Below are 26803 nucleotides of genomic sequence, written 5' to 3'. Positions count from 1 at the left end.
AGAGGTAGAATGGGCGGTGCAGCGGTCTCTGACCAGAGTAGAGGTAGAATGGGCAGTCTCTGACCAGAGTAGAGGTAGAATGGGCGGTCTCTGACCAGAGTAGAGGTAGAATGGGCGGTGCAGCGGTCTCTGACCAGAGTAGAGGTAGAATGGGCAGTCTCTGACCAGAGTAGAGGTAGAATGGGCGGTCTCTGACCAGAGTAGAGGTAGAATGGGCGGTGCAGCGGTCTCTGACCAGAGTAGAGGTAGAATGGGCGGTGCAGCGGTCTCTGACCAGAGTAGAGGGAGAATGGGCCGTGCAGCGGTCTCTGACCACAGTAGAGGTAGAATGGGCGGTGCAGCGGTCTCTGACCAGACTAGAGGTAGAATGGGCGGTGCAGCGGTCTCTGACCAGACTAGAGGTAGAATGGGCGGTCTAGCGGTCTCTGACCAGAGTAGAGGTAGAATGGGCGGTCTCTGACCAGAGTAGAGGTAGAATGGGCGGTGCAGCGGTCTCTGACCAGAGTAGAGGTAGAATGGGCGGTCTCTGACCAGAGTAGAGGTAGAATGGGCGGTGCAGCGGTCTCTGACCAGAGTAGAGGTAGAATGGGCGGTGCAGCGGTCTCGACCAGACTAGAGGTAGAATGGGCGGTCTTTGACCAGAGTAGAGGTAGAATGGGCGGTGCAGCGGTCTCTGAACAGAGTAGAGGTAGAATGGGCGGTCTCTGACCAGAGTAGAGGTAGAATGGGCAGTCTCTGACCAGACTAGAGGTAGAATGGGTGGTGCAGCGGTCTCTGACCAGAGTAGAGGTAGAATGGGCGGTGCAGCGGTCTCTGACCAGAGTAGAGGTAGAATGGGCGGTGCAGCGGTCTCTGACCAGAGTAGAGGTAGAATGGGCGGTGCAGCGGTCTCTGACCAGAGTAGAGGTAGAATGGGCGGTCTCTGACCAGACTAGAGGTAGAATGGGCAGTCTCTGACCAGACTAGAGGTAGAATGGGCGGTGCAGCGGTCTCGACCAGACTAGAGGTAGAATGGGCGGTCTTTGACCAGAGTAGAGGTAGAATGGGCGGTGCAGCGGTCTCTGACCAGAGTAGAGGTAGAATGGGCGGTCTCTGACCAGAGTAGAGGTAGAATGGGAGGTCTCTGACCAGAGTAGAGGTAGAATGGGCGGTCTCTGACCAGAGTAGAGGTAGAATGGGCGGTGCAGCGGTCTCTGACCAGAGTAGAGGTAGAATGGGCGGTGCAGCGGTCTCTGACCAGAGTAGAGGTAGAATGGTCGGTCTCTGACCAGACTAGAGGTAGAATGGGCGGTGCAGCGGTCTCTGACCAGAGTAGAGGTAGAATGGGCGGTGCAGCGGTCTCTGACCAGAGTAGAGGTAGAATGGGCGGTGCAGCGGTCTCTGACCAGACTAGAGGTAGAATGGGCGGTGCAGCGGTCTCTGACCAGAGTAGAGGTAGAATGGGCAGTCTCTGACCAGAGTAGAGGTAGAATGGGCGGTCTCTGACCAGAGTAGAGGTAGAATGGGCGGTGCAGCGGTCTCTGACCAGAGTAGAGGTAGAATGGGCAGTCTCTGACCAGAGTAGAGGTAGAATGGGCGGTCTCTGACCAGAGTAGAGGTAGAATGGGCGGTGCAGCGGTCTCTGACCAGAGTAGAGGTAGAATGGGCGGTGCAGCGGTCTCTGACCAGAGTAGAGGGAGAATGGGCCGTGCAGCGGTCTCTGACCACAGTAGAGGTAGAATGGGCGGTGCAGCGGTCTCTGACCAGACTAGAGGTAGAATGGGCGGTGCAGCGGTCTCTGACCAGACTAGAGGTAGAATGGGCGGTCTAGCGGTCTCTGACCAGAGTAGAGGTAGAATGGGCGGTCTCTGACCAGAGTAGAGGTAGAATGGGCGGTGCAGCGGTCTCTGACCAGAGTAGAGGTAGAATGGGCGGTCTCTGACCAGAGTAGAGGTAGAATGGGCGGTGCAGCGGTCTCTGACCAGAGTAGAGGTAGAATGGGCGGTGCAGCGGTCTCTGACCAGAGTAGAGGTAGAATGGGCGGTGGAGCGGTCTCTGACCAGACTAGAGGTAGAATGGGAGGTCTCTGACCAGAGTAGAGGGAGAATGGGCGGTCTCTGACCAGAGTAGAGGTAGAATGGGCGGTGCAGCGGTCTCTGACTTGAGTAGAGGTAGAATGGGCGGTGCAGCGGTCTCTGACCAGACTAGAGGTAGAATGGGCGGTCTCTGACCAGACTAGAGGTAGAATGGGCAGTGCAGCGGTCTCTGACCAGAGTAGAGGTAGAATGGGCGGTGCAGCGGTCTCTGACCAGAGTAGAAGTAGAATGGGCGGTGCAGCGGTCTCTGACCAGACTAGAGGTAGAATGGGCGGTGCAGCGGTCTCTGACCAGAGTAGAGGTAGAATGGGCAGTCTCTGACCAGAGTAGAGGTAGAATGGGCGGTCTCTGACCAGAGTAGAGGTAGAATGGGCGGTGCAGCGGTCTCTGACCAGAGTAGAGGTAGAATGGGCAGTCTCTGACCAGAGTAGAGGTAGAATGGGCGGTCTCTGAACAGAGTAGAGGTAGAATGGGCGGTGCAGCGGTCTCTGACCAGAGTAGAGGTAGAATGGGCGGTGCAGCGGTCTCTGACCAGAGTAGAGGTAGAATGGGCGGTGCAGCGGTCTCTGACCAGAGTAGAGGTAGAATGGGCGGTCTCTGACCAGAGTAGAGGTAGAATGGGCGGTCTCTGACCAGAGTAGAGGTAGAATGGGCGGTCTCTGACCAGAGTAGAGGTAGAATGGGCGGTGCAGCGGTCTATGACCAGAGTAGAGGTAGAATGGGCGGTGCAGCGGTCTCTGACCAGACTAGAGGTAGAATGGGCGGTCTCTGACCAGAGTAGAGGTAGAATGGGCGGTGCAGCGGTCTCTGACCAGACTAGAGGTAGAATGGGCGGTGCAGCGGTCTCTGACCAGAGTAGAGGTAGAATGGGCGGTGGAGCGGTCTCTGACCAGACTAGAGGTAGAATGGGCGGTCTCTGACCAGAGTAGAGGTAGAATGGGCGGTGCAGCGGTCTCTGACCAGAGTAGAGATAGAATGGCCGGTCTCTGACCAGAGTAGAGGTAGAATGGGCGGTGCAGCGGTCTCTGACCAGAGTAGAGATAGAATGGGCGGTGCAGCGGTCTCTGACCAGACTAGAGGTAGAATGGGCGGTGCAGCGGTCTCTGACCAGAGTAGAGGTAGAATGGGCGGTGGAGCGGTCTCTGACCAGAGTAGAGATAGAATGGGCGGTCTCTGACCAGAGTAGAGGTAGAATGGGCGGTGCAGCGGTCTCTGACCAGAGTAGAGGTAGAATGGGCGGTGCAGCGGTCTCTGACCAGAGTAGAGGTAGAATGGGCGGTGGAGCGGTCTCTGACCAGAGTAGAGATAGAATGGGCGGTCTCTGACCAGAGTAGAGGTAGAATGGGCGGTGCAGCGGTCTCTGACCAGAGTAGAGGTAGAATGGGCGGTGCAGCGGTCTCTGACCAGACTAGAGGTAGAATGGGCGGTGCAGCGGTCTCTGACCAGAGTAGAGGTAGAATGGGCAGTCTCTGACCAGAGTAGAGGTAGAATGGGCGGTCTCTGACCAGAGTAGAGGTAGAATGGGCGGTGCAGCGGTCTCTGACCAGAGTAGAGGTAGAATGGGCGGTGCAGCGGTCTCCGACCAGAGTAGAGGTAGAATGGGCGGTGCAGCGGTCTCTGACCAGAGTAGAGGTAGAATGGGCGGTGCAGCGGTCTCTGACCAGAGTAGAGGTAGAATGGGCGGTGCAGCGGTCTCAGACCAGAGTAGAGGTAGAATGGGCCGTGCAGCGGTCTCTGACCAGAGTAGAGGTAGAATGGGCGGTGCAGCGGTCTCTGACCAGAGTAGAGGTAGAATGGGCGGTCTCTGACCAGAGTAGAGGTAGAATGGGCGGTCTCTGACCAGAGTAGAGGTAGAATGGGCGGTCTCTGACCAGAGTAGAGGTAGAATGGGCGGTGCAGCGGTCTCTGACCAGAGTAGAGGTAGAATGGGCGGTCTCTGACCAGAGTAGAGGTAGAATGGGCGGTGCAGCGGTCTCTGACCAGAGTAGAGGTAGAATGGGCGGTGCAGCGGTCTCTGACCAGACTAGAGGTAGAATGGGCGGTCTCTGACCAGAGTAGAGGTAGAATGGGCGGTGCAGCGGTCTCTGACCAGACTAGAGGTAGAATGGTCGGTGCAGCGGTCTCTGACCAGACTAGAGGTAGAATGGGCGGTGCAGCGGTCTCTGACCAGACTCGAGGTAGAATGGGCGGTGCAGCGGTCTCTGACCAGAGTAGAGGTCGAATGGGCGGTGCAGCGGTCTCTGACCAGACTAGAGGTAGAATGGGCGGTTCAGCGATCTCTGACCAGACTAGAGGTAGAATGGGCGGTGCAGCGGTCTCTGACCAGACTAGAGGTAGAATGGGCGGTGCAGCGGTCTCTGACCAGACTAGAGGTAGAATGGGCGGTGCAGCGGTGTCTGACCAGACTAGAGGTAGAATGGGCGGTGCAGCGGTCTCTGACCAGACTCGAGGTAGAATGGGCGGTGCAGCGGTCTCTGACCAGAGTAGAGGTCGAATGGGCGGTGCAGCGGTCTCTGACCAGAGTAGAGGTAGAATGGGCGGTGCAGCGGTCTCTGACCAGAGTAGAGGTAGAATGGGCGGTGCAGCGGTCTCTGACCAGACTCGAGGTAGAATGGGCGGTGCAGCGGTCTCTGACCAGAGTAGAGGTCGAATGGGCGGTGCAGCGGTCTCTGACCAGACTAGAGGTAGAATGGGCGGTTCAGCGATCTCTGACCAGACTAGAGGTAGAATGGGGGGTGCAGCGGTCTCTGACCAGACTAGAGGTAGAATGGGCGGTGCAGCGGTCTCTGACCAGACTAGAGGTAGAATGGGCGGTGCAGCGGTGTCTGACCAGACTAGAGGTAGAATGGGCGGTGCAGCGGTCTCTGACCAGACTCGAGGTAGAATGGGCGGTGCAGCGGTCTCTGACCAGAGTAGAGGTCGAATGGGCGGTGCAGCGGTCTCTGACCAGAGTAGAGGTAGAATGGGCGGTGCAGCGGTCTCTGACCAGAGTAGAGGTAGAATGGGCGGTCTCTGACCAGACTAGAGGTAGAATGGGCGGTGCAGCGGTCTCTGACCAGAGTAGAGGTAGAATGGGCGGTCTCTGACCAGAGTAGAGGTAGAATGGGCGGTGCAGCGGTCTCTGACCAGAGTAGAGGTAGAATGGGCGGTCTCTGACCAGAGTAGAGGTAGAATGGGCGGTGCAGCGGTCTCTGACCAGAGTAGAGGTAGAATGGGCGGTGCAGCGGTCTCTGACCAGAGTAGAGGTAGAATGGGCGGTGGAGCGGTCTCTGACCAGAGTAGAGGTAGAATGGGCGGTCTCTGACCAGAGTAGAGGTAGAATGGGCGGTGCAGCGGTCTCTGACCAGAGTAGAGATAGAATGGGCGGTGCAGCGGTCTCTGACCAGACTAGAGGTAGAATGGGTGGTGCAGCGGTCTCTGACCAGAGTAGAGGTAGAATGGGCGGTGCAGCGGTCTCTGACCAGAGTAGAGGTAGAATGGGCGGTCTCTGACCAGAGTAGAGGTTGAATGGGCAGTGCAGCGGTCTCTGACCAGAGTAGAGGTAGAATGGGCGGTGCAGCGGTCTCTGACCAGAGTAGAGGTAGAATGGGCGGTCTCTGACCAGACTAGAGGTAGAATGGGTGGTGCAGCGGTCTCTGACCAGAGTAGAGGTAGAATGGGCGGTGCAGCGGTCTCTGACCAGAGTAGAGGTAGAATGGGCGGTCTCTGACCAGACAAGAGGTAGAATGGGCGGTCTCTGACCAAATTAGAGGTAGAATGGGCGGTGCAGCGCTCCCTGACCAGACTAGAGGTAGAATGGGCGGTCTCTGACCAGAGTAGAGGTAGAAAGGGCGGTCTCTGACCAGAGTAGAGGTAGAATGGGCGGTGCAGCGGTCTCTGACCAGAGTAGAGGTAGAATGGGCGGTCTCTGACCAGAGTAGAGGTAGAATGGGCGGTGCAGCGGTCTCTGACCAGAGTAGAGGTAGAATGGGCGGTCTCTGACCAGACTAGAGGTAGAATGGGCGGTTCAGCGGTCTCTGACCAGAGTAGAGGTAGAATGGGCGGTCTCTGACCAGAGTAGAGGTAGAATGGGCGGTGCAGCGGTCTCTGACCAGAGTAGAGGTAGAATGGGCGGTCTCTGACCAGAGTAGAGGTAGAATGGGCGGTGCAGCGGTCTCTGACCAGAGTAGAGGTAGAATGGGCGGTGCAGCAGTCTCTGACCAGACTAGAGGTAGAATGGGCGGTCTCTGACCAGAGTAGAGGTAGAATGGGCGGTGCAGCGGTCTCTGACCAGACTAGAGGTAGAATGGTCGGTGCAGCGGTCTCTGACCAGACTAGAGGTAGAATGGGCGGTGCAGCGGTCTCTGACCAGACTCGAGGTAGAATGGGCGGTGCAGCGGTCTCTGACCAGAGTAGAGGTCGAATGGGCGGTGCAGCGGTCTCTGACCAGACTAGAGGTAGAATGGGCGGTTCAGCGATCTCTGACCAGACTAGAGGTAGAATGGGCGGTGCAGCGGTCTCTGACCAGACTAGAGGTAGAATGGGTGGTGCAGCGGTCTCTGACCAGAGTAGAGGTAGAATGGGCGGTGCAGCGGTCTCTGACCAGAGTAGAGGTAGAATGGGCGGTCTCTGACCAGAGTAGAGGTAGAATGGGCGGTGCAGCGGTCTCTGACCAGAGTAGAGGTAGAATGGGCGGTGCAGCGGTCTCTGACCAGAGTAGAGGTAGAATGGGCGGTCTCTGACCAGAGTAGAGGTAGAATGGGCGGTGCAGCGGTCTCTGACCAGAGTAGAGGTAGAATGGGCGGTCTCTGACCAGAGTAGAGGTAGAATGGGCGGTGCAGCGGTCTCTGACCAGAGTAGAGGTAGAATGGGCGGTCTCTGACCAGAGTAGAGGTAGAATGGGCGGTGCAGCGGTCTCTGACCAGAGTAGAGGTAGAATGGGCGGTGCAGCGGTCTCTGACCAGAGTAGAGGTAGAATGGGCGGTGGAGCGGTCTCTGACCAGAGTAGAGGTAGAATGGGCGGTCTCTGACCAGAGTAGAGGTAGAATGGGCGGTGCAGCGGTCTCTGACCAGAGTAGAGATAGAATGGCCGGTCTCTGACCAGAGTAGAGGTAGAATGGGCGGTGCAGCGGTCTCTGACCAGAGTAGAGATAGAATGGGCGGTGCAGCGGTCTCTGACCAGACTAGAGGTAGAATGGGCGGTGCAGCGGTCTCTGACCAGAGTAGAGGTAGAATGGGCGGTGGAGCGGTCTCTGACCAGAGTAGAGATAGAATGGGCGGTCTCTGACCAGAGTAGAGGTAGAATGGGCGGTGCAGCGGTCTCTGACCAGAGTAGAGGTAGAATGGGCGGTGCAGCGGTCTCTGACCAGAGTAGAGGTAGAATGGGCGGTGGAGCGGTCTCTGACCAGAGTAGAGATAGAATGGGCGGTCTCTGACCAGAGTAGAGGTAGAATGGGCGGTGCAGCGGTCTCTGACCAGAGTAGAGGTAGAATGGGCGGTGCAGCGGTCTCTGACCAGACTAGAGGTAGAATGGGCGGTGCAGCGGTCTCTGACCAGAGTAGAGGTAGAATGGGCAGTCTCTGACCAGAGTAGAGGTAGAATGGGCGGTCTCTGACCAGAGTAGAGGTAGAATGGGCGGTGCAGCGGTCTCTGACCAGAGTAGAGGTAGAATGGGCGGTGCAGCGGTCTCCGACCAGAGTAGAGGTAGAATGGGCGGTGCAGCGGTCTCTGACCAGAGTAGAGGTAGAATGGGCGGTGCAGCGGTCTCTGACCAGAGTAGAGGTAGAATGGGCGGTGCAGCGGTCTCAGACCAGAGTAGAGGTAGAATGGGCCGTGCAGCGGTCTCTGACCAGAGTAGAGGTAGAATGGGCGGTGCAGCGGTCTCTGACCAGAGTAGAGGTAGAATGGGCGGTCTCTGACCAGAGTAGAGGTAGAATGGGCGGTCTCTGACCAGAGTAGAGGTAGAATGGGCGGTCTCTGACCAGAGTAGAGGTAGAATGGGCGGTGCAGCGGTCTCTGACCAGAGTAGAGGTAGAATGGGCGGTCTCTGACCAGAGTAGAGGTAGAATGGGCGGTGCAGCGGTCTCTGACCAGAGTAGAGGTAGAATGGGCGGTGCAGCGGTCTCTGACCAGACTAGAGGTAGAATGGGCGGTCTCTGACCAGAGTAGAGGTAGAATGGGCGGTGCAGCGGTCTCTGACCAGACTAGAGGTAGAATGGTCGGTGCAGCGGTCTCTGACCAGACTAGAGGTAGAATGGGCGGTGCAGCGGTCTCTGACCAGACTCGAGGTAGAATGGGCGGTGCAGCGGTCTCTGACCAGAGTAGAGGTCGAATGGGCGGTGCAGCGGTCTCTGACCAGACTAGAGGTAGAATGGGCGGTTCAGCGATCTCTGACCAGACTAGAGGTAGAATGGGCGGTGCAGCGGTCTCTGACCAGACTAGAGGTAGAATGGGCGGTGCAGCGGTCTCTGACCAGACTAGAGGTAGAATGGGCGGTGCAGCGGTGTCTGACCAGACTAGAGGTAGAATGGGCGGTGCAGCGGTCTCTGACCAGACTCGAGGTAGAATGGGCGGTGCAGCGGTCTCTGACCAGAGTAGAGGTCGAATGGGCGGTGCAGCGGTCTCTGACCAGAGTAGAGGTAGAATGGGCGGTGCAGCGGTCTCTGACCAGAGTAGAGGTAGAATGGGCGGTGCAGCGGTCTCTGACCAGACTCGAGGTAGAATGGGCGGTGCAGCGGTCTCTGACCAGAGTAGAGGTCGAATGGGCGGTGCAGCGGTCTCTGACCAGACTAGAGGTAGAATGGGCGGTTCAGCGATCTCTGACCAGACTAGAGGTAGAATGGGGGGTGCAGCGGTCTCTGACCAGACTAGAGGTAGAATGGGCGGTGCAGCGGTCTCTGACCAGACTAGAGGTAGAATGGGCGGTGCAGCGGTGTCTGACCAGACTAGAGGTAGAATGGGCGGTGCAGCGGTCTCTGACCAGACTCGAGGTAGAATGGGCGGTGCAGCGGTCTCTGACCAGAGTAGAGGTCGAATGGGCGGTGCAGCGGTCTCTGACCAGAGTAGAGGTAGAATGGGCGGTGCAGCGGTCTCTGACCAGAGTAGAGGTAGAATGGGCGGTCTCTGACCAGACTAGAGGTAGAATGGGCGGTGCAGCGGTCTCTGACCAGAGTAGAGGTAGAATGGGCGGTCTCTGACCAGAGTAGAGGTAGAATGGGCGGTGCAGCGGTCTCTGACCAGAGTAGAGGTAGAATGGGCGGTCTCTGACCAGAGTAGAGGTAGAATGGGCGGTGCAGCGGTCTCTGACCAGAGTAGAGGTAGAATGGGCGGTGCAGCGGTCTCTGACCAGAGTAGAGGTAGAATGGGCGGTGGAGCGGTCTCTGACCAGAGTAGAGGTAGAATGGGCGGTCTCTGACCAGAGTAGAGGTAGAATGGGCGGTGCAGCGGTCTCTGACCAGAGTAGAGATAGAATGGGCGGTGCAGCGGTCTCTGACCAGACTAGAGGTAGAATGGGTGGTGCAGCGGTCTCTGACCAGAGTAGAGGTAGAATGGGCGGTGCAGCGGTCTCTGACCAGAGTAGAGGTAGAATGGGCGGTCTCTGACCAGAGTAGAGGTTGAATGGGCAGTGCAGCGGTCTCTGACCAGAGTAGAGGTAGAATGGGCGGTGCAGCGGTCTCTGACCAGAGTAGAGGTAGAATGGGCGGTCTCTGACCAGACTAGAGGTAGAATGGGTGGTGCAGCGGTCTCTGACCAGAGTAGAGGTAGAATGGGCGGTGCAGCGGTCTCTGACCAGAGTAGAGGTAGAATGGGCGGTCTCTGACCAGACAAGAGGTAGAATGGGCGGTCTCTGACCAAATTAGAGGTAGAATGGGCGGTGCAGCGCTCCCTGACCAGACTAGAGGTAGAATGGGCGGTCTCTGACCAGAGTAGAGGTAGAATGGGCGGTCTCTGACCAGAGTAGAGGTAGAATGGGCGGTGCAGCGGTCTCTGACCAGAGTAGAGGTAGAATGGGCGGTCTCTGACCAGAGTAGAGGTAGAATGGGCGGTGCAGCGGTCTCTGACCAGAGTAGAGGTAGAATGGGCGGTCTCTGACCAGACTAGAGGTAGAATGGGCGGTTCAGCGGTCTCTGACCAGAGTAGAGGTAGAATGGGCGGTCTCTGACCAGAGTAGAGGTAGAATGGGCGGTGCAGCGGTCTCTGACCAGAGTAGAGGTAGAATGGGCGGTCTCTGACCAGAGTAGAGGTAGAATGGGCGGTGCAGCGGTCTCTGACCAGAGTAGAGGTAGAATGGGCGGTGCAGCAGTCTCTGACCAGACTAGAGGTAGAATGGGCGGTCTCTGACCAGAGTAGAGGTAGAATGGGCGGTGCAGCGGTCTCTGACCAGACTAGAGGTAGAATGGTCGGTGCAGCGGTCTCTGACCAGACTAGAGGTAGAATGGGCGGTGCAGCGGTCTCTGACCAGACTCGAGGTAGAATGGGCGGTGCAGCGGTCTCTGACCAGAGTAGAGGTCGAATGGGCGGTGCAGCGGTCTCTGACCAGACTAGAGGTAGAATGGGCGGTTCAGCGATCTCTGACCAGACTAGAGGTAGAATGGGCGGTGCAGCGGTCTCTGACCAGACTAGAGGTAGAATGGGTGGTGCAGCGGTCTCTGACCAGAGTAGAGGTAGAATGGGCGGTGCAGCGGTCTCTGACCAGAGTAGAGGTAGAATGGGCGGTCTCTGACCAGAGTAGAGGTAGAATGGGCGGTGCAGCGGTCTCTGACCAGAGTAGAGGTAGAATGGGCGGTGCAGCGGTCTCTGACCAGAGTAGAGGTAGAATGGGCGGTCTCTGACCAGAGTAGAGGTAGAATGGGCGGTGCAGCGGTCTCTGACCAGAGTAGAGGTAGAATGGGCGGTCTCTGACCAGAGTAGAGGTAGAATGGGCGGTGCAGCGGTCTCTGACCAGAGTAGAGGTAGAATGGGCGGTCTCTGACCAGAGTAGAGGTAGAATGGGCGGTGCAGCGGTCTCTGACCAGAGTAGAGGTAGAATGGGCGGTGCAGCGGTCTCTGACCAGAGTAGAGGTAGAATGGGCGGTGGAGCGGTCTCTGACCAGAGTAGAGGTAGAATGGGCGGTCTCTGACCAGAGTAGAGGTAGAATGGGCGGTGCAGCGGTCTCTGACCAGAGTAGAGATAGAATGGGCGGTGCAGCGGTCTCTGACCAGACTAGAGGTAGAATGGGTGGTGCAGCGGTCTCTGACCAGAGTAGAGGTAGAATGGGCGGTGCAGCGGTCTCTGACCAGAGTAGAGGTAAAATGGGCGGTCTCTGACCAGAGTAGAGGTTGAATGGGCAGTGCAGCGGTCTCTGACCAGAGTAGAGGTAGAATGGGCGGTGCAGCGGTCTCTGACCAGAGTAGAGGTAGAATGGGCGGTCTCTGACCAGACTAGAGGTAGAATGGGTGGTGCAGCGGTCTCTGACCAGAGTAGAGGTAGAATGGGCGGTGCAGCGGTCTCTGACCAGAGTAGAGGTAGAATGGGCGGTCTCTGACCAGACTAGAGGTAGAATGGGCGGTCTCTGACCAAATTAGAGGTAGAATGGGCGGTGCAGCGCTCCCTGACCAGACTAGAGGTAGAATGGGCGGTCTCTGACCAGAGTAGAGGTAGAATGGGCGGTCTCTGACCAGAGTAGAGGTAGAATGGGCGGTGCAGCGGTCTCTGACCAGAGTAGAGGTAGAATGGGCGGTCTCTGACCAGAGTAGAGGTAGAATGGGCGGTCTCTGACCAGAGTAGAGGTAGAATGGGCGGTCTCTGACCAGAGTAGAGGTAGAATGGGCGGACTCTGACCAGAGTAGAGGTAGAATGGGCGGTGCAGCGGTCTCTGACCAGAGTAGAGGTAGAATGGGCGGTCTCTGACCAGAGTAGAGGTAGAATGGGCGGTGCAGCGGTCTCTGACCAGAGTAGAGGTAGAATGGGCGGTGCAGCGGTCTCTGACCAGACTAGAGGTAGAATGGGCGGTCTCTGACCAGAGTAGAGGTAGAATGGGCGGTGCAGCGGTCTCTGACCAGACTAGAGGTAGAATGGTCGGTGCAGCGGTCTCTGACCAGACTAGAGGTAGAATGGGCGGTGCAGCGGTCTCTGACCAGACTCGAGGTAGAATGGGCGGTGCAGCGGTCTCTGACCAGAGTAGAGGTCGAATGGGCGGTGCAGCGGTCTCTGACCAGACTAGAGGTAGAATGGGCGGTTCAGCGATCTCTGACCAGACTAGAGGTAGAATGGGCGGTGCAGCGGTCTCTGACCAGAGTAGAGGTAGAATGGGCGGTGCAGCGGTCTCTGACCAGAGTAGAGGTAGAATGGGCGGTGCAGCGGTCTCTGACCAGAGTAGAGGTAGAATGGGCGGTCTCTGACCAGAGTAGAGGTAGAATGGGCGGTGCAGCGGTCTCTGACCAGAGTAGAGGTAGAATGGGCGGTCTCTGACCAGAGTAGAGGTAGAATGGGCGGTGCAGCGGTCTCTGACCAGAGTAGAGGTAGAATGGGCGGTGCAGCGGTCTCTGACCAGAGTAGAGGTAGAATGGGCGGTGGAGCGGTCTCTGACCAGAGTAGAGGTAGAATGGGCGGTCTCTGACCAGAGTAGAGGTAGAATGGGCGGTGCAGCGGTCTCTGACCAGAGTAGAGATAGAATGGGCGGTGCAGCGGTCTCTGACCAGACTAGAGGTAGAATGGGTGGTGCAGCGGTCTCTGACCAGAGTAGAGGTAGAATGGGCGGTGCAGCGGTCTCTGACCAGAGTAGAGGTAGAATGGGCGGTCTCTGACCAGAGTAGAGGTTGAATGGGCAGTGCAGCGGTCTCTGACCAGAGTAGAGGTAGAATGGGCGGTGCAGCGGTCTCTGACCAGAGTAGAGGTAGAATGGGCGGTCTCTGACCAGACTAGAGGTAGAATGGGTGCTGCAGCGGTCTCTGACCAGAGTAGAGGTAGAATGGGCGGTGCAGCGGTCTCTGACCAGAGTAGAGGTAGAATGGGCGGTCTCTGACCAGAGTAGAGGTTGAATGGGCAGTGCAGCGGTCTCTGACCAGAGTAGAGGTAGAATGGGCGGTGCAGCGGTCTCTGACCAGAGTAGAGGTAGAATGGGCGGTCTCTGACCAGACTAGAGGTAGAATGGGTGGTGCAGCGGTCTCTGACCAGAGTAGAGGTAGAATGGGCGGTGCAGCGGTCTCTGACCAGAGTAGAGGTAGAATGGGCGGTCTCTGACCAGACTAGAGGTAGAATGGGCGGTCTCTGAACAAATTAGAGGTAGAATGGGCGGTGCAGCGCTCCCTGACCAGACTAGAGGTAGAATGGGCGGTCTCTGACCAGAGTAGAGGTAGAATGGGCGGTCTCTGACCAGAGTAGAGGTAGAATGGGCGGTGCAGCGGTCTCTGACCAGAGTAGAGGTAGAATGGGCGGTCTCTGACCAGAGTAGAGGTAGAATGGGCGGTGCAGCGGTCTCTGACCAGAGTAGAGGTAGAATGGGCGGTCTCTGACCAGACTAGAGGTAGAATGGGCGGTTCAGCGGTCTCTGACCAGAGTAGAGGTAGAATGGGCGGTCTCTGACCAGAGTAGAGGTAGAATGGGCGGTGCAGCGGTCTCTGACCAGAGTAGAGGTAGAATGGGCGGTCTCTGACCAGAGTAGAGGTAGAATGGGCGGTGCAGCGGTCTCTGACCAGAGTAGAGGTAGAATGGGCGGTGCAGCGGTCTCTGACCAGACTAGAGGTAGAATGGGCGGTCTCTGACCAGAGTAGAGGTAGAATGGGCGGTGCAGCGGTCTCTGACCAGACTAGAGGTAGAATGGTCGGTGCAGCGGTCTCTGACCAGACTAGAGGTAGAATGGGCGGTGCAGCGGTCTCTGACCAGACTCGAGGTAGAATGGGCGGTGCAGCGGTCTCTGACCAGAGTAGAGGTCGAATGGGCGGTGCAGCGGTCTCTGACCAGACTAGAGGTAGAATGGGCGGTTCAGCGATCTCTGACCAGACTAGGGGTAGAATGGGCGGTGCAGCGGTCTCTGACCAGACTAGAGGTAGAATGGGTGGTGCAGCGGTCTCTGACCAGAGTAGAGGTAGAATGGGCGGTGCAGCGGTCTCTGACCAGAGTAGAGGTAGAATGGGCGGTCTCTGACCAGAGTAGAGGTAGAATGGGCGGTGCAGCGGTCTCTGACCAGAGTAGAGGTAGAATGGGCGGTGCAGCGGTCTCTGACCAGAGTAGAGGTAGAATGGGCGGTCTCTGACCAGAGTAGAGGTAGAATGGGCGGTGCAGCGGTCTCTGACCAGAGTAGAGGTAGAATGGGCGGTCTCTGACCAGAGTAGAGGTAGAATGGGCGGTGCAGCGGTCTCTGACCAGAGTAGAGGTAGAATGGGCGGTCTCTGACCAGAGTAGAGGTAGAATGGGCGGTGCAGCGGTCTCTGACCAGAGTAGAGGTAGAATGGGCGGTGCAGCGGTCTCTGACCAGAGTAGAGGTAGAATGGGCGGTGGAGCGGTCTCTGACCAGAGTAGAGGTAGAATGGGCGGTCTCTGACCAGAGTAGAGGTAGAATGGGCGGTGCAGCGGTCTCTGACCAGAGTAGAGATAGAATGGGCGGTGCAGCGGTCTCTGACCAGACTAGAGGTAGAATGGGTGGTGCAGCGGTCTCTGACCAGAGTAGAGGTAGAATGGGCGGTGCAGCGGTCTCTGACCAGAGTAGAGGTAGAATGGGCAGTCTCTGACCAGAGTAGAGGTTGAATGGGCAGTGCAGCGGTCTGTGACCAGAGTAGAGGTAGAATGGGCGGTGCAGCGGTCTCTGACCAGAGTAGAGGTAGAATGGGCGGTCTCTGACCAGACTAGAGGTAGAATGGGTGGTGCAGCGGTCTCTGACCAGAGTAGAGGTAGAATGGGCGGTGCAGCGGTCTCTGACCAGAGTAGAGGTAGAATGGGCGGTCTCTGACCAGACTAGAGGTAGAATGGGCGGTCTCTGACCAAATTAGAGGTAGAATGGGCGGTGCAGCGCTCCCTGACCAGACTAGAGGTAGAATGGGCGGTCTCTAAACAGAGTAGAGGTAGAATGGGCGGTCTCTGACCAGAGTAGAGGTAGAATGGGCGGTGCAGCGGTCTCTGACCAGAGTAGAGGTAGAATGGGCGGTCTCTGACCAGAGTAGAGGTAGAATGGGCGGTCTCTGACCAGAGTAGAGGTAGAATGGGCGGTCTCTGACCAGAGTAGAGGTAGAATGGGCGGACTCTGACCAGAGTAGAGGTAGAATGGGCGGTGCAGCGGTCTCTGACCAGAGTAGAGGTAGAATGGGCGGTCTCTGACCAGAGTAGAGGTAGAATGGGCGGTGCAGCGGTCTCTGACCAGAGTAGAGGTAGAATGGGCGGTGCAGCGGTCTCTGACCAGACTAGAGGTAGAATGGGCGGTCTCTGACCAGAGTAGAGGTAGAATGGGCGGTGCAGCGGTCTCTGACCAGACTAGAGGTAGAATGGTCGGTGCAGCGGTCTCTGACCAGACTAGAGGTAGAATGGGCGGTGCAGCGGTCTCTGACCAGACTCGAGGTAGAATGGGCGGTGCAGCGGTCTCTGACCAGAGTAGAGGTCGAATGGGCGGTGCAGCGGTCTCTGACCAGACTAGAGGTAGAATGGGCGGTTCAGCGATCTCTGACCAGACTAGAGGTAGAATGGGCGGTGCAGCGGTCTCTGACCAGAGTAGAGGTAGAATGGGCGGTGCAGCGGTCTCTGACCAGAGTAGAGGTAGAATGGGCGGTGCAGCGGTCTCTGACCAGAGTAGAGGTAGAATGGGCGGTCTCTGACCAGACTAGAGGTAGAATGGGCGGTGCAGCGGTCTCTGACCAGAGTAGAGGTAGAATGGGCGGTCTCTGACCAGAGTAGAGGTAGAATGGGCGGTGCAGCGGTCTCTGACCAGAGTAGAGGTAGAATGGGCGGTCTCTGACCAGAGTAGAGGTAGAATGGGCGGTGCAGCGGTCTCTGACCAGAGTAGAGGTAGAATGGGCGGTGCAGCGGTCTCTGACCAGAGTAGAGGTAGAATGGGCGGTGGAGCGGTCTCTGACCAGAGTAGAGGTAGAATGGGCGGTCTCTGACCAGAGTAGAGGTAGAATGGGCGGTGCAGCGGTCTCTGACCAGAGTAGAGATAGAATGGGCGGTGCAGCGGTCTCTGACCAGACTAGAGGTAGAATGGGTGGTGCAGCGGTCTCTGACCAGAGTAGAGGTAGAATGGGCGGTGCAGCGGTCTCTGACCAGAGTAGAGGTAGAATGGGCGGTCTCTGACCAGAGTAGAGGTTGAATGGGCAGTGCAGCGGTCTCTGACCAGAGTAGAGGTAGAATGGGCGGTGCAGCGGTCTCTGACCAGAGTAGAGGTAGAATGGGCGGTCTCTGACCAGACTAGAGGTAGAATGGGTGCTGCAGCGGTCTCTGACCAGAGTAGAGGTAGAATGGGCGGTGCAGCGGTCTCTGACCAGAGTAGAGGTAGAATGGGCGGTCTCTGACCAGACTAGAGGTAGAATGGGCGGTCTCTGACCAAATTAGAGGTAGAATGGGCGGTGCAGCGCTCCCTGACCAGACTAGAGGTAGAATGGGCGGTCTCTGACGAGAGTAGAGGTAGAATGGGCGGTCTCTGACCAGAGTAGAGGTAGAATGGGCGGTCTCTGACCAGAGTAGAGGTAGAATGGGCGGTGCAGCGGTCTCTGACCAGACTAGAGGTAGAATGGTCGGTGCAGCGGTCTCTGACCAGACTAGAGGTAGAATGGGCGGTGCAGCGGTCTCTGACCAGACTCGAGGTAGAATGGGCGGTGCAGCGGTCTCTGACCAGAGTAGAGGTCGAATGGGCGGTGCGGCGGTCTCTGACCAGACTAGAGGTAGAATGGGCGGTTCAGCGGTCTCTGACCAGACTAGAGGTAGAATGGGCGGTGCAGCGGTCTCTGACCAGAGTAGAGGTAGAATGGGCGGTGCAGCGGTCTCTGACCAGAGTAGAGGTAGAATGGGCGGTGCAGCGGTCTCTGACCAGAGTAGAGGTAGAATGGGCGGTCTCTGACCAGACTAGAGGTAGAATGGGCGGTGCAGCGGTCTCTGACCAGAGTAGAGGTAGAATGGGCGGTCTCTGACCAGAGTAGAGGTAGAATGGGCGGTGCAGCGGTCTCTGACCAGAGTAGAGGTAGAATGGGCGGTCTCTGACCAGAGTAGAGGTAGAATGGGCGGTGCAGCGGTCTCTGACCAGAGTAGAGGTAGAATGGGCGGTGCAGCGGTCTCTGACCAGAGTAGAGGTAGAATGGGCGGTGGAGCGGTCTCTGACCAGAGTAGAGGTAGAATGGGCGGTCTCTGACCAGAGTAGAGGTAGAATGGGCGGTGCAGCGGTCTCTGACCAGAGTAGAGATAGAATGGGCGGTGCAGCGGTCTCTGACCAGACTAGAGGTAGAATGGGTGGTGCAGCGGTCTCTGACCAGAGTAGAGGTAGAATGGGCGGTGCAGCGGTCTCTGACCAGAGTAGAGGTAGAATGGGCGGTCTCTGACCAGAGTAGAGGTTGAATGGGCAGTGCAGCGGTCTCTGACCAGAGTAGAGGTAGAATGGGCGGTGCAGCGGTCTCTGACCAGAGTAGAGGTAGAATGGGCGGTCTCTGACCAGACTAGAGGTAGAATGGGTGGTGCAGCGGTCTCTGACCAGAGTAGAGGTAGAATGGGCGGTGCAGCGGTCTCTGACCAGAGTAGAGGTAGAATGGGCGGTCTCTGACCAGACTAGAGGTAGAATGGGCGGTCTCTGACCAAATTAGAGGTAGAATGGGCGGTGCAGCGCTCCCTGACCAGACTAGAGGTAGAATGGGCGGTCTCTGACGAGAGTAGAGGTAGAATGGGCGGTCTCTGACCAGAGTAGAGGTAGAATGGGCGGTGCAGCGGTCTCTGACCAGAGTAGAGGTAGAATGGGCGGTCTCTGACCAGAGTAGAGGTAGAATGGGCGGTGCAGCGGTCTCTGACCAGAGTAGAGGTAGAATGGGCGGTCTCTGACCAGACTAGAGGTAGAATGGGCGGTTCAGCGGTCTCTGACCATAGTAGAGGTAGAATGGGCGGTCTCTGACCAGAGTAGAGGTAGAATGGGCGGTGCAGCGGTCTCTGACCAGAGTAGAGGTAGAATGGGCGGTCTCTGACCAGAGTAGAGGTAGAATGGGCGGTGCAGCGGTCTCTGACCAGAGTAGAGGTAGAATGGGCGGTGCAGCGGTCTCTGACCAGACTAGAGGTAGAATGGGCGGTCTCTGACCAGAGTAGAGGTAGAATGGGCGGTGCAGCGGTCTCTGACCAGACTAGAGGTAGAATGGTCGGTGCAGCGGTCTCTGACCAGACTAGAGGTAGAATGGGCGGTGCAGCGGTCTCTGACCAGACTCGAGGTAGAATGGGCGGTGCAGCGGTCTCTGACCAGAGTAGAGGTCGAATGGGCGGTGCAGCGGTCTCTGACCAGACTAGAGGTAGAATGGGCGGTTCAGCGATCTCTGACCAGACTAGAGGTAGAATGGGCGGTGCAGCGGTCTCTGACCAGACTAGAGGTAGAATGGGCGGTGCAGCGGTGTCTGACCAGACTAGAGGTAGAATGGGCGGTGCAGCGGTCTCTGACCAGACTAGAGGTAGAATGGGCGGTGCAGCGGTCTCTGACCAGAGTAGAGGTAGAATGGGCGGTGCAGCGGTCTCTGACCAGAGTAGAGGTAGAATGGGCGGTGCAGCGGTCTCTGACCAGAGTAGAGGTAGAATGGGCGGTCTCTGACCAGACTAGAGGTAGAATGGGCGGTGCAGCGGTCTCTGACCAGAGTAGAGGTAGAATGGGCGGTCTCTGACCAGAGTAGAGGTAGAATGGGCGGTGCAGCGGTCTCTGACCAGAGTAGAGGTAGAATGGGCGGTCTCTGACCAGAGTAGAGGTAGAATGGGCGGTGCAGCGGTCTCTGACCAGAGTAGAGGTAGAATGGGCGGTGCAGCGGTCTCTGACCAGAGTAGAGGTAGAATGGGCGGTGGAGCGGTCTCTGACCAGAGTAGAGGTAGAATGGGCGGTCTCTGACCAGACTAGAGGTAGAATGGGCGGTCTCTGACCAGAGTAGAGGTAGAATGGGCGGTGCAGCGTTCTCTGACCAGAGTAGAGGTAGAATGGGCGGTGCAGCGGTCTCTGACCAGAGTAGAGGTAGAATGGGCAGTCTCTGACCAGAGTAGAGGTAGAATGGGCGGTCTCTGACCAGAGTAGAGGTAGAATGGGCGGTGCAGCGGTCTCTGACCAGACTAGAGGTAGAATGGGCGGTCTCTGACCAGAGTAGAGGTAGAATGGGCGGTGCAGCGGTCTCTGACCAGACTAGAGGTAGAATGGTCGGTGCAGCGGTCTCTGACCAGACTAGAGGTAGAATGGGCGGTGCAGCGGTCTCTGACCAGACTCGAGGTAGAATGGGCGGTGCAGCGGTCTCTGACCAGAGTAGAGGTCGAATGGGCGGTGCAGCGGTCTCTGACCAGACTAGAGGTAGAATGGGCGGTTCAGCGATCTCTGACCAGACTAGAGGTAGAATGGGCGGTGCAGCGGTCTCTGACCAGAGTAGAGGTAGAATGGGCGGTGCAGCGGTCTCTGACCAGAGTAGAGGTAGAATGGGCGGTGCAGCGGTCTCTGACCAGAGTAGAGGTAGAATGGGCGGTCTCTGACCAGACTAGAGGTAGAATGGGCGGTGCAGCGGTCTCTGACCAGAGTAGAGGTAGAATGGGCGGTCTCTGACCAGAGTAGAGGTAGAATGGGCGGTGCAGCGGTCTCTGACCAGAGTAGAGGTAGAATGGGCGGTCTCTGACCAGAGTAGAGGTAGAATGGGCGGTGCAGCGGTCTCTGACCAGAGTAGAGGTAGAATGGGCGGTGCAGCGGTCTCTGACCAGAGTAGAGGTAGAATGGGCGGTGGAGCGGTCTCTGACCAGAGTAGAGGTAGAATGGGCGGTCTCTGACCAGAGTAGAGGTAGAATGGGCGGTGCAGCGGTCTCTGACCAGAGTAGAGATAGAATGGGCGGTGCAGCGGTCTCTGACCAGACTAGAGGTAGAATGGGTGGTGCAGCGGTCTCTGACCAGAGTAGAGGTAGAATGGGCGGTGCAGCGGTCTCTGACCAGAGTAGAGGTAGAATGGGCGGTCTCTGACCAGAGTAGAGGTTGAATGGGCAGTGCAGCGGTCTCTGACCAGAGTAGAGGTAGAATGGGCGGTGCAGCGGTCTCTGACCAGAGTAGAGGTAGAATGGGCGGTCTCTGACCAGACTAGAGGTAGAATGGGTGGTGCAGCGGTCTCTGACCAGAGTAGAGGTAGAATGGGCGGTGCAGCGGTCTCTGACCAGAGTAGAGGTAGAATGGGCGGTCTCTGACCAGACTAGAGGTAGAATGGGCGGTCTCTGACCAAATTAGAGGTAGAATGGGCGGTGCAGCGCTCCCTGACCAGACTAGAGGTAGAATGGGCGGTCTCTGACGAGAGTAGAGGTAGAATGGGCGGTCTCTGACCAGAGTAGAGGTAGAATGGGCGGTGCAGCGGTCTCTGACCAGAGTAGAGGTAGAATGGGCGGTCTCTGACCAGAGTAGAGGTAGAATGGGCGGTGCAGCGGTCTCTGACCAGAGTAGAGGTAGAATGGGCGGTCTCTGACCAGACTAGAGGTAGAATGGGCGGTTCAGCGGTCTCTGACCAGAGTAGAGGTAGAATGGGCGGTCTCTGACCAGAGTAGAGGTAGAATGGGCGGTGCAGCGGTCTCTGACCAGAGTAGAGGTAGAATGGGCGGTCTATGACCAGAGTAGAGGTAGAATGGGCGGTGCAGCGGTCTCTGACCAGAGTAGAGGTAGAATGGGCGGTGCAGCGGTCTCTGACCAGACTAGAGGTAGAATGGGCGGTCTCTGACCAGAGTAGAGGTAGAATGGGCGGTGCAGCGGTCTCTGACCAGACTAGAGGTAGAATGGTCGGTGCAGCGGTCTCTGACCAGACTAGAGGTAGAATGGGCGGTGCAGCGGTCTCTGACCAGACTCGAGGTAGAATGGGCGGTGCAGCGGTCTCTGACCAGAGTAGAGGTCGAATGGGCGGTGCAGCGGTCTCTGACCAGACTAGAGGTAGAATGGGCGGTTCAGCGATCTCTGACCAGACTAGAGGTAGAATGGGCGGTGCAGCGGTCTCTGACCAGACTAGAGGTAGAATGGGCGGTGCAGCGGTGTCTGACCAGACTAGAGGTAGAATGGGCGGTGCAGCGGTCTCTGACCAGACTAGAGGTAGAATGGGCGGTGCAGCGGTCTCTGACCAGAGTAGAGGTAGAATGGGCGGTGCAGCGGTCTCTGACCAGAGTAGAGGTAGAATGGGCGGTGCAGCGGTCTCTGACCAGAGTAGAGGTAGAATGGGCGGTGCAGCGGTCTCTGACCAGAGTAGAGGTAGAATGGGCGGTCTCTGACCAGACTAGAGGTAGAATGGGCGGTGCAGCGGTCTCTGACCAGAGTAGAGGTAGAATGGGCGGTCTCTGACCAGAGTAGAGGTAGAATGGGCGGTGCAGCGGTCTCTGACCAGAGTAGAGGTAGAATGGGCGGTCTCTGACCAGAGTAGAGGTAGAATGGGCGGTGCAGCGGTCTCTGACCAGAGTAGAGGTAGAATGGGCGGTGCAGCGGTCTCTGACCAGAGTAGAGGTAGAATGGGCGGTGGAGCGGTCTCTGACCAGAGTAGAGGTAGAATGGGCGGTCTCTGACCAGACTAGAGGTAGAATGGGCGGTCTCTGACCAGAGTAGAGGTAGAATGGGCGGTGCAGCGTTCTCTGACCAGAGTAGAGGTAGAATGGGCGGTGCAGCGGTCTCTGACCAGAGTAGAGGTAGAATGGGCAGTCTCTGACCAGAGTAGAGGTAGAATGGGCGGTCTCTGACCAGAGTAGAGGTAGATTGGGCGGTGCAGCGGTCTCTGACCAGACTAGAGGTAGAATGGGCGGTCTCTGACCAGAGTAGAGGTAGAATGGGCGTTGCAGCGGTCTCTGACCAAAGTAGAGGTAGAATGGGCGGTGCAGTGGTCTCTGACCAGAGTAGAGGTAGAATGGGCGGCGCTACACAAATAGCAGAAATAAAATATAAAACATTCATTACCTTTGACGAGCTTCTTTTTTGGCACTTCTATATTCCCCATAAATATCACTATTGGGTCTTTTTTTAAATTAAATAGGTCCATATATACCCAAAATAGCCATCTATGGAAACTGTGTAATTCAGAAAAAAACATTGTTTCAAAACGCTGCGTCATTTTTTTAAATTAAAAAAGTCGACGATAAACTTTCACAAAACACTTCGAAATACTTTTGTAATCCAACTTTAGGTATTAGTAAACGTTTATAATCTATCAAAATGATCACGGGGCGATGTGTATTCAATAGCTCCACGTCTTGAAATCATGGTCGGAAATCTCTCCTCCAAAACATCCTGTCGGAGACCGGAAGAAATGGAATCCTTTTCCTTTTTTTTTACCAAGAAATAACTCTCAGGAAAATGACGACAATGGCGACATCGTGTGGAAGCTGTAGGAATTGCATCCTTGGTCCTATTTAATTTGGTGTCCTTTAAACAATACATGCAAGTGGCGCATGGATATTATTTTCAGTTTTCAGTGACCAGTTTTTCTTGCGCTTTTCGATGAAACACACGCTCTGTTATAGTCACAGCCGTGATTTAACCAGGTTTAGAAACTTCAGAGTGTTTTCTATCCACACATACTAATCATATGCATATACTATATTCCTGGCATGAGTAGCAGGACGCTGAAAAGGAAGGGGTAGACTTAAGAGGTTATTAAGAAATGGCTTTCTTATTGCCACTCTTCCATAAAGGCCAGATTTGTGCAATATACGACTGATTGTTGTCCTATGGACAGAGTCTCCCACCTCAGCTGTAGATCTCTGCAGTTCATCCAGAGTGATCATGGGCCTCTTGGCTGCATCTCTGATCAGTCTTCTCCTTGTATGAGCTGAAAGTTTAGAGGGACGGCCAGGTCTTGGTAGACTTGCAGTGGTCTGATACTCCTTCCATTTTAATATTATCGCTTGCACAGTGCTCCTTGGGATGTTTAAAGCTTGGGAAATCTTTTTGTATCCAAATCCGTCTTTAAACTTCTCCACAACAGTATCTCGGACCTGCCTGGTGTGTTCCTTTTTCTTCATGATGCTCTCTGCGCTTTTAACGGACCTCTGAGGCTATCACAGTGCAGGTGCATTTATACGGAGACTTGATTACACACAGGTGGATTGTATTTATCATCATTAGTCATTTAGGTCAACATTGGATCATTCAGAGATCCTCACTGAACTTCTGGAGAGAGTTTGTTGCACTGAAAGTAAAGGGGCTGAATCATTTTGCACGCCCAATTTTTCAGTTTTTGATTTGTTAAAAAAGTTTGAAATATCCAATAAATGTCGTTCCACTTCATGATTGTGTCCCACTTGTTGTTGATTCTTCACAAAAAAATACAGTTTTATATCTTTATGTTTGAAGCCTGAAACGTGGCAAAAGGTCGCAAAGTTCAAGGGGGCCGAATACTTTCGCAAGGCACTGTATATATATATAGCTAGATTTCAAGAAGATCAGTGGTCATTGGGCAGAAATACAGTCAATCAACGAAACTTCGCTAATATTATTGGTGCGCAATGAGTTTATTGCTCATTGTCTTCAAATCAGTTCACTTCGGTCAATACGCCCCGCAAAAAAAACCAATCAATTTTGGCTGTTTTTTTTTTTAATAATGACAATTACAACAATACTGAATGAACAATGAACACTTTAATTTTAACTTAATGTAATACATAAAATCTATTTAGTCTCAAATAAATAATGAAACATGTTCAATTTGGTTTAAATAATGCAAAAACAAAGTGTTGGAGAAGAAAGTAGAAGTGTAATATGTTTAAGTTCCTTGCTCAGAACATGAGAACATATGAAAGCTGGTGGTTCAAAATTCCCAGTTCTTCAATATTCCCAGTTTTAAGAAGTTTTAGGTTGTAGTTATTATAGAAATTATAGGACTATTTCTCTCTTTACCATTTGTATTTCATATACCTTACACTATTGGATGTTCTAATAGGTACTTTAGTATTGCCAGCCTAATCTCAGGAGTTGATAGGCTTGAAGTCATAAACAGAGCGGTGCTTAAAGCACAGCGAAGAGCTGCTGGCAAACACAGGAAAGTTTGAATGAATGCTTACGAGCCTGCTGCTGCCTACCACCGCTCAGTCAGACTGCTCTATCAAATATCAAATCATAGACTTAATTATAATTTAATAAACACAGAAATTTGAGCCTTAGGTCATTAATATGGTCAAATCTGGAAACTATCATTTCGAAAACAAAATGTTTATTCTTTCAGTGAAATACGGAACCGTTCGGTATTTTATCTAAACGGGTGGCATCCATAAGTCTAAATATTGCTGTTACATTGCACAACCTTCAATGTTATGTCATAATTACGTAAAAGTCTGGCAAATTAGTTCTCAACGAGCCAGGTGGCCCAAACTGTTGCATATACCCTGACTCTGAATGCAAGAGAAGTGACACAATTTTCCTATTTTAATATTGCCTATTAACATGAATTTATTTTAACTAAATATGCAGGTTGAAAAATATATACTTCTGTGTATTGATTTAAAGAAAGGCATTGATGTTTATGGTTCGGTACATTCGTGCAACGATTGTGCTTTTTTTTCGCGAATGTGCTTTTGTTAAATCATCCCCCGTTTGGCGAAGTAGGCTGTGATTCGATGATAAATTAACAGGCACCGCATCAATTATATGCAACGCAGGACAAGCTAGATAAACTAGTAATATCATCAACCATGCGTAATTAACTAGTGATTTTATGAAGATTGATCGTTTTTTATAAGATACGTTTAATGCTATCTGGGACCTTACCTTGGCTCCTTGCTGCACTCGCGTAACAGGTGGTCAGCCTGCCTCGTGGAGCGCAATGTAATCTGCCATCATGCCGATTACCGATTGTTATGGAAACTTCAAATCGGCCCTAATTAATCAGCCAGGCCGATTTAATCGGTCGACCTCGAGACCAGAGCCCAGAATATCTGTCTCTGTGTCTGGGAATAACCTCTGTAGAGTCAACATGGTATTTCATCTCTGAACATCCCAAATGGCACCCTATTCCCTATGTAGTGCACTACATTGGACCATATTCCCTATATATTTCACTACTTTTGACCAGATATGGGCCCTGTTCAAAAGTAGTGCACTATGTATTAAATAGGGTGCGAATTGGCAGCCTCTGTGTGAGAGGAGGCTGTTGTCAGTCAGCTCTGTGTGAGAGGGAGGCTGTTGTCAGTCAGCTCTGTGTGAGAGGGAGGCTGTTGTCAGTCAGCTCTGTGTGAGAGGGAGGCTGTTGTCAATCAGTTCTGTGTGAGAGGGAGGCTGTTGTCAGTCAGCTCTGTGTGAGAGGGAGGCTGTAGTCAGTCAGCTCTGTGTGAGAGGGAGGCTGTAGTCAGTCAGCTCTGTGTGAGAGGAGGCTGTTGTCAATCAGTTCTGTGTGAAACGAAGGCTGTTGTCAGTCAGCTCTGTGTGAGAGGGAGGCTGTAGTCAGTCAGCTCTGTGTGAGAGGAGGCTGTTGTCAATCAGTTCTGTGTGAGAGGGAGGCTGTTGTCAGTCAGCTCTGTGTGAGAGGGAGGCTGTAGTCAGTCAGCTCTGTGTGAGAGGGAGGCTGTTGTCAGTCAGCTCTGTGTGAGAGGGAGGCTGTTGTCAGTCAGCTCTGTGTGAGAGGGAGGCTGTTGTCAGTCAGCTCTGTGTGAGAGGCAGACTGTTGTCAATCAGTTCTGTGTGAAAGGTGACTGCAGTAAACCAATCTGCTTGACCCATTTCTTCTTGTTTGCACAGCGTTTGTTTTGATCATGAAAACAGCATCTTTGTCTTTGATGTTTCTGAGCTGCCGAACTGCATAAAATGAAACAAGGACAAAAATGAAACCATTTAAGACAACACATCTTCATATTGGAGGTGAAAACAGACATGCTTGATTTTTGTAAAGTCTCTGTCAAAAATAATGATTTGTTGATCTGCTTCTTTTTACAGAGATTTCACGAAGAGCTCAACCACTGAAGACAAATTGGGACACTAATAATGAATGAAGACAGAAACTCTGTAAATATTTTTTTGATTTTGCTGGGTAACTTTAAAATGCTTTTTAAAAGGTTTATTCTGCAGGATAACACCAATACTTTCATATTTTTATATTCATACTTGTGTTTGTTTAGTACTTGTTTGTATACATTATTTTTTTTAATAATGTAAATTTTATAAAATCTCTCCTATCCCGTTCAAAACTATTATTTATTTATATATATATATATATATATATACAGTACCAGTCAATAGTTTGGACACACCTACTCATTAAAGGGTTTTTCTTTATATTTACTATTTGCTACATTGTAGAATAATAGTGAAGACATCAAAACTATGAAATAACACATATGGAATCATGTAGTAACCAAAAAAAGTGTTAAACAAATCAAAATATATTTTATGTTTTTGAGATTCTTCAAAGTAGCCTCCCTTTGCCTTGATGGCAGCTTTGCACACTCTTGGCATTCTCTCAACCAGTTTTGCCTGGAATGCTTTTTCAACAGTCTTGAAGGAGTTCCCACTTATGCTGAGCGCTTGTTGGCTGCTTTTCCTTAACTCTGCGTTCGAACTCATCCCAAACCATCTCAACTGGGTTGAGGTCGGGTGATTGTGGAGGCCAGGTCATCTGATGCAGCACTCCATCACTCTCCTTTTGGGTCA

General features: G+C 54.1%; 1 protein-coding gene across 4 annotated transcripts in view; it reads left to right on the top strand.

The window, feature by feature from the left end:
* The window catches only part of prkag3b (protein kinase, AMP-activated, gamma 3b non-catalytic subunit), a 121058-nt gene extending 94594 nt beyond the window's left edge, over positions 1-26464 (top strand). For all 4 annotated transcript variants that reach the window (XR_005038852.1, XM_036959481.1, XM_036959479.1 and 1 more), the window contains one exon: positions 26090-26464. Coding sequence is in view for 3 of the 4 variants with exons in the window: in XM_036959481.1 (XP_036815376.1) it covers positions 26090-26145 (56 nt within the window). In the remaining variant the exon portion in view is untranslated. The remainder of the gene's footprint in view (positions 1-26089) is intronic.
* Positions 26465-26803: the final 339 nt, after the last annotated feature.

This window comes from Oncorhynchus mykiss, chromosome 22 (genome assembly GCF_013265735.2).
Source record: "Oncorhynchus mykiss isolate Arlee chromosome 22, USDA_OmykA_1.1, whole genome shotgun sequence".
Taxonomy (NCBI): domain Eukaryota; kingdom Metazoa; phylum Chordata; class Actinopteri; order Salmoniformes; family Salmonidae; genus Oncorhynchus; species Oncorhynchus mykiss.
Note: the sequence above shows the minus strand (reverse complement) of the source record. Positions and strands in the feature narration are given on the sequence as shown.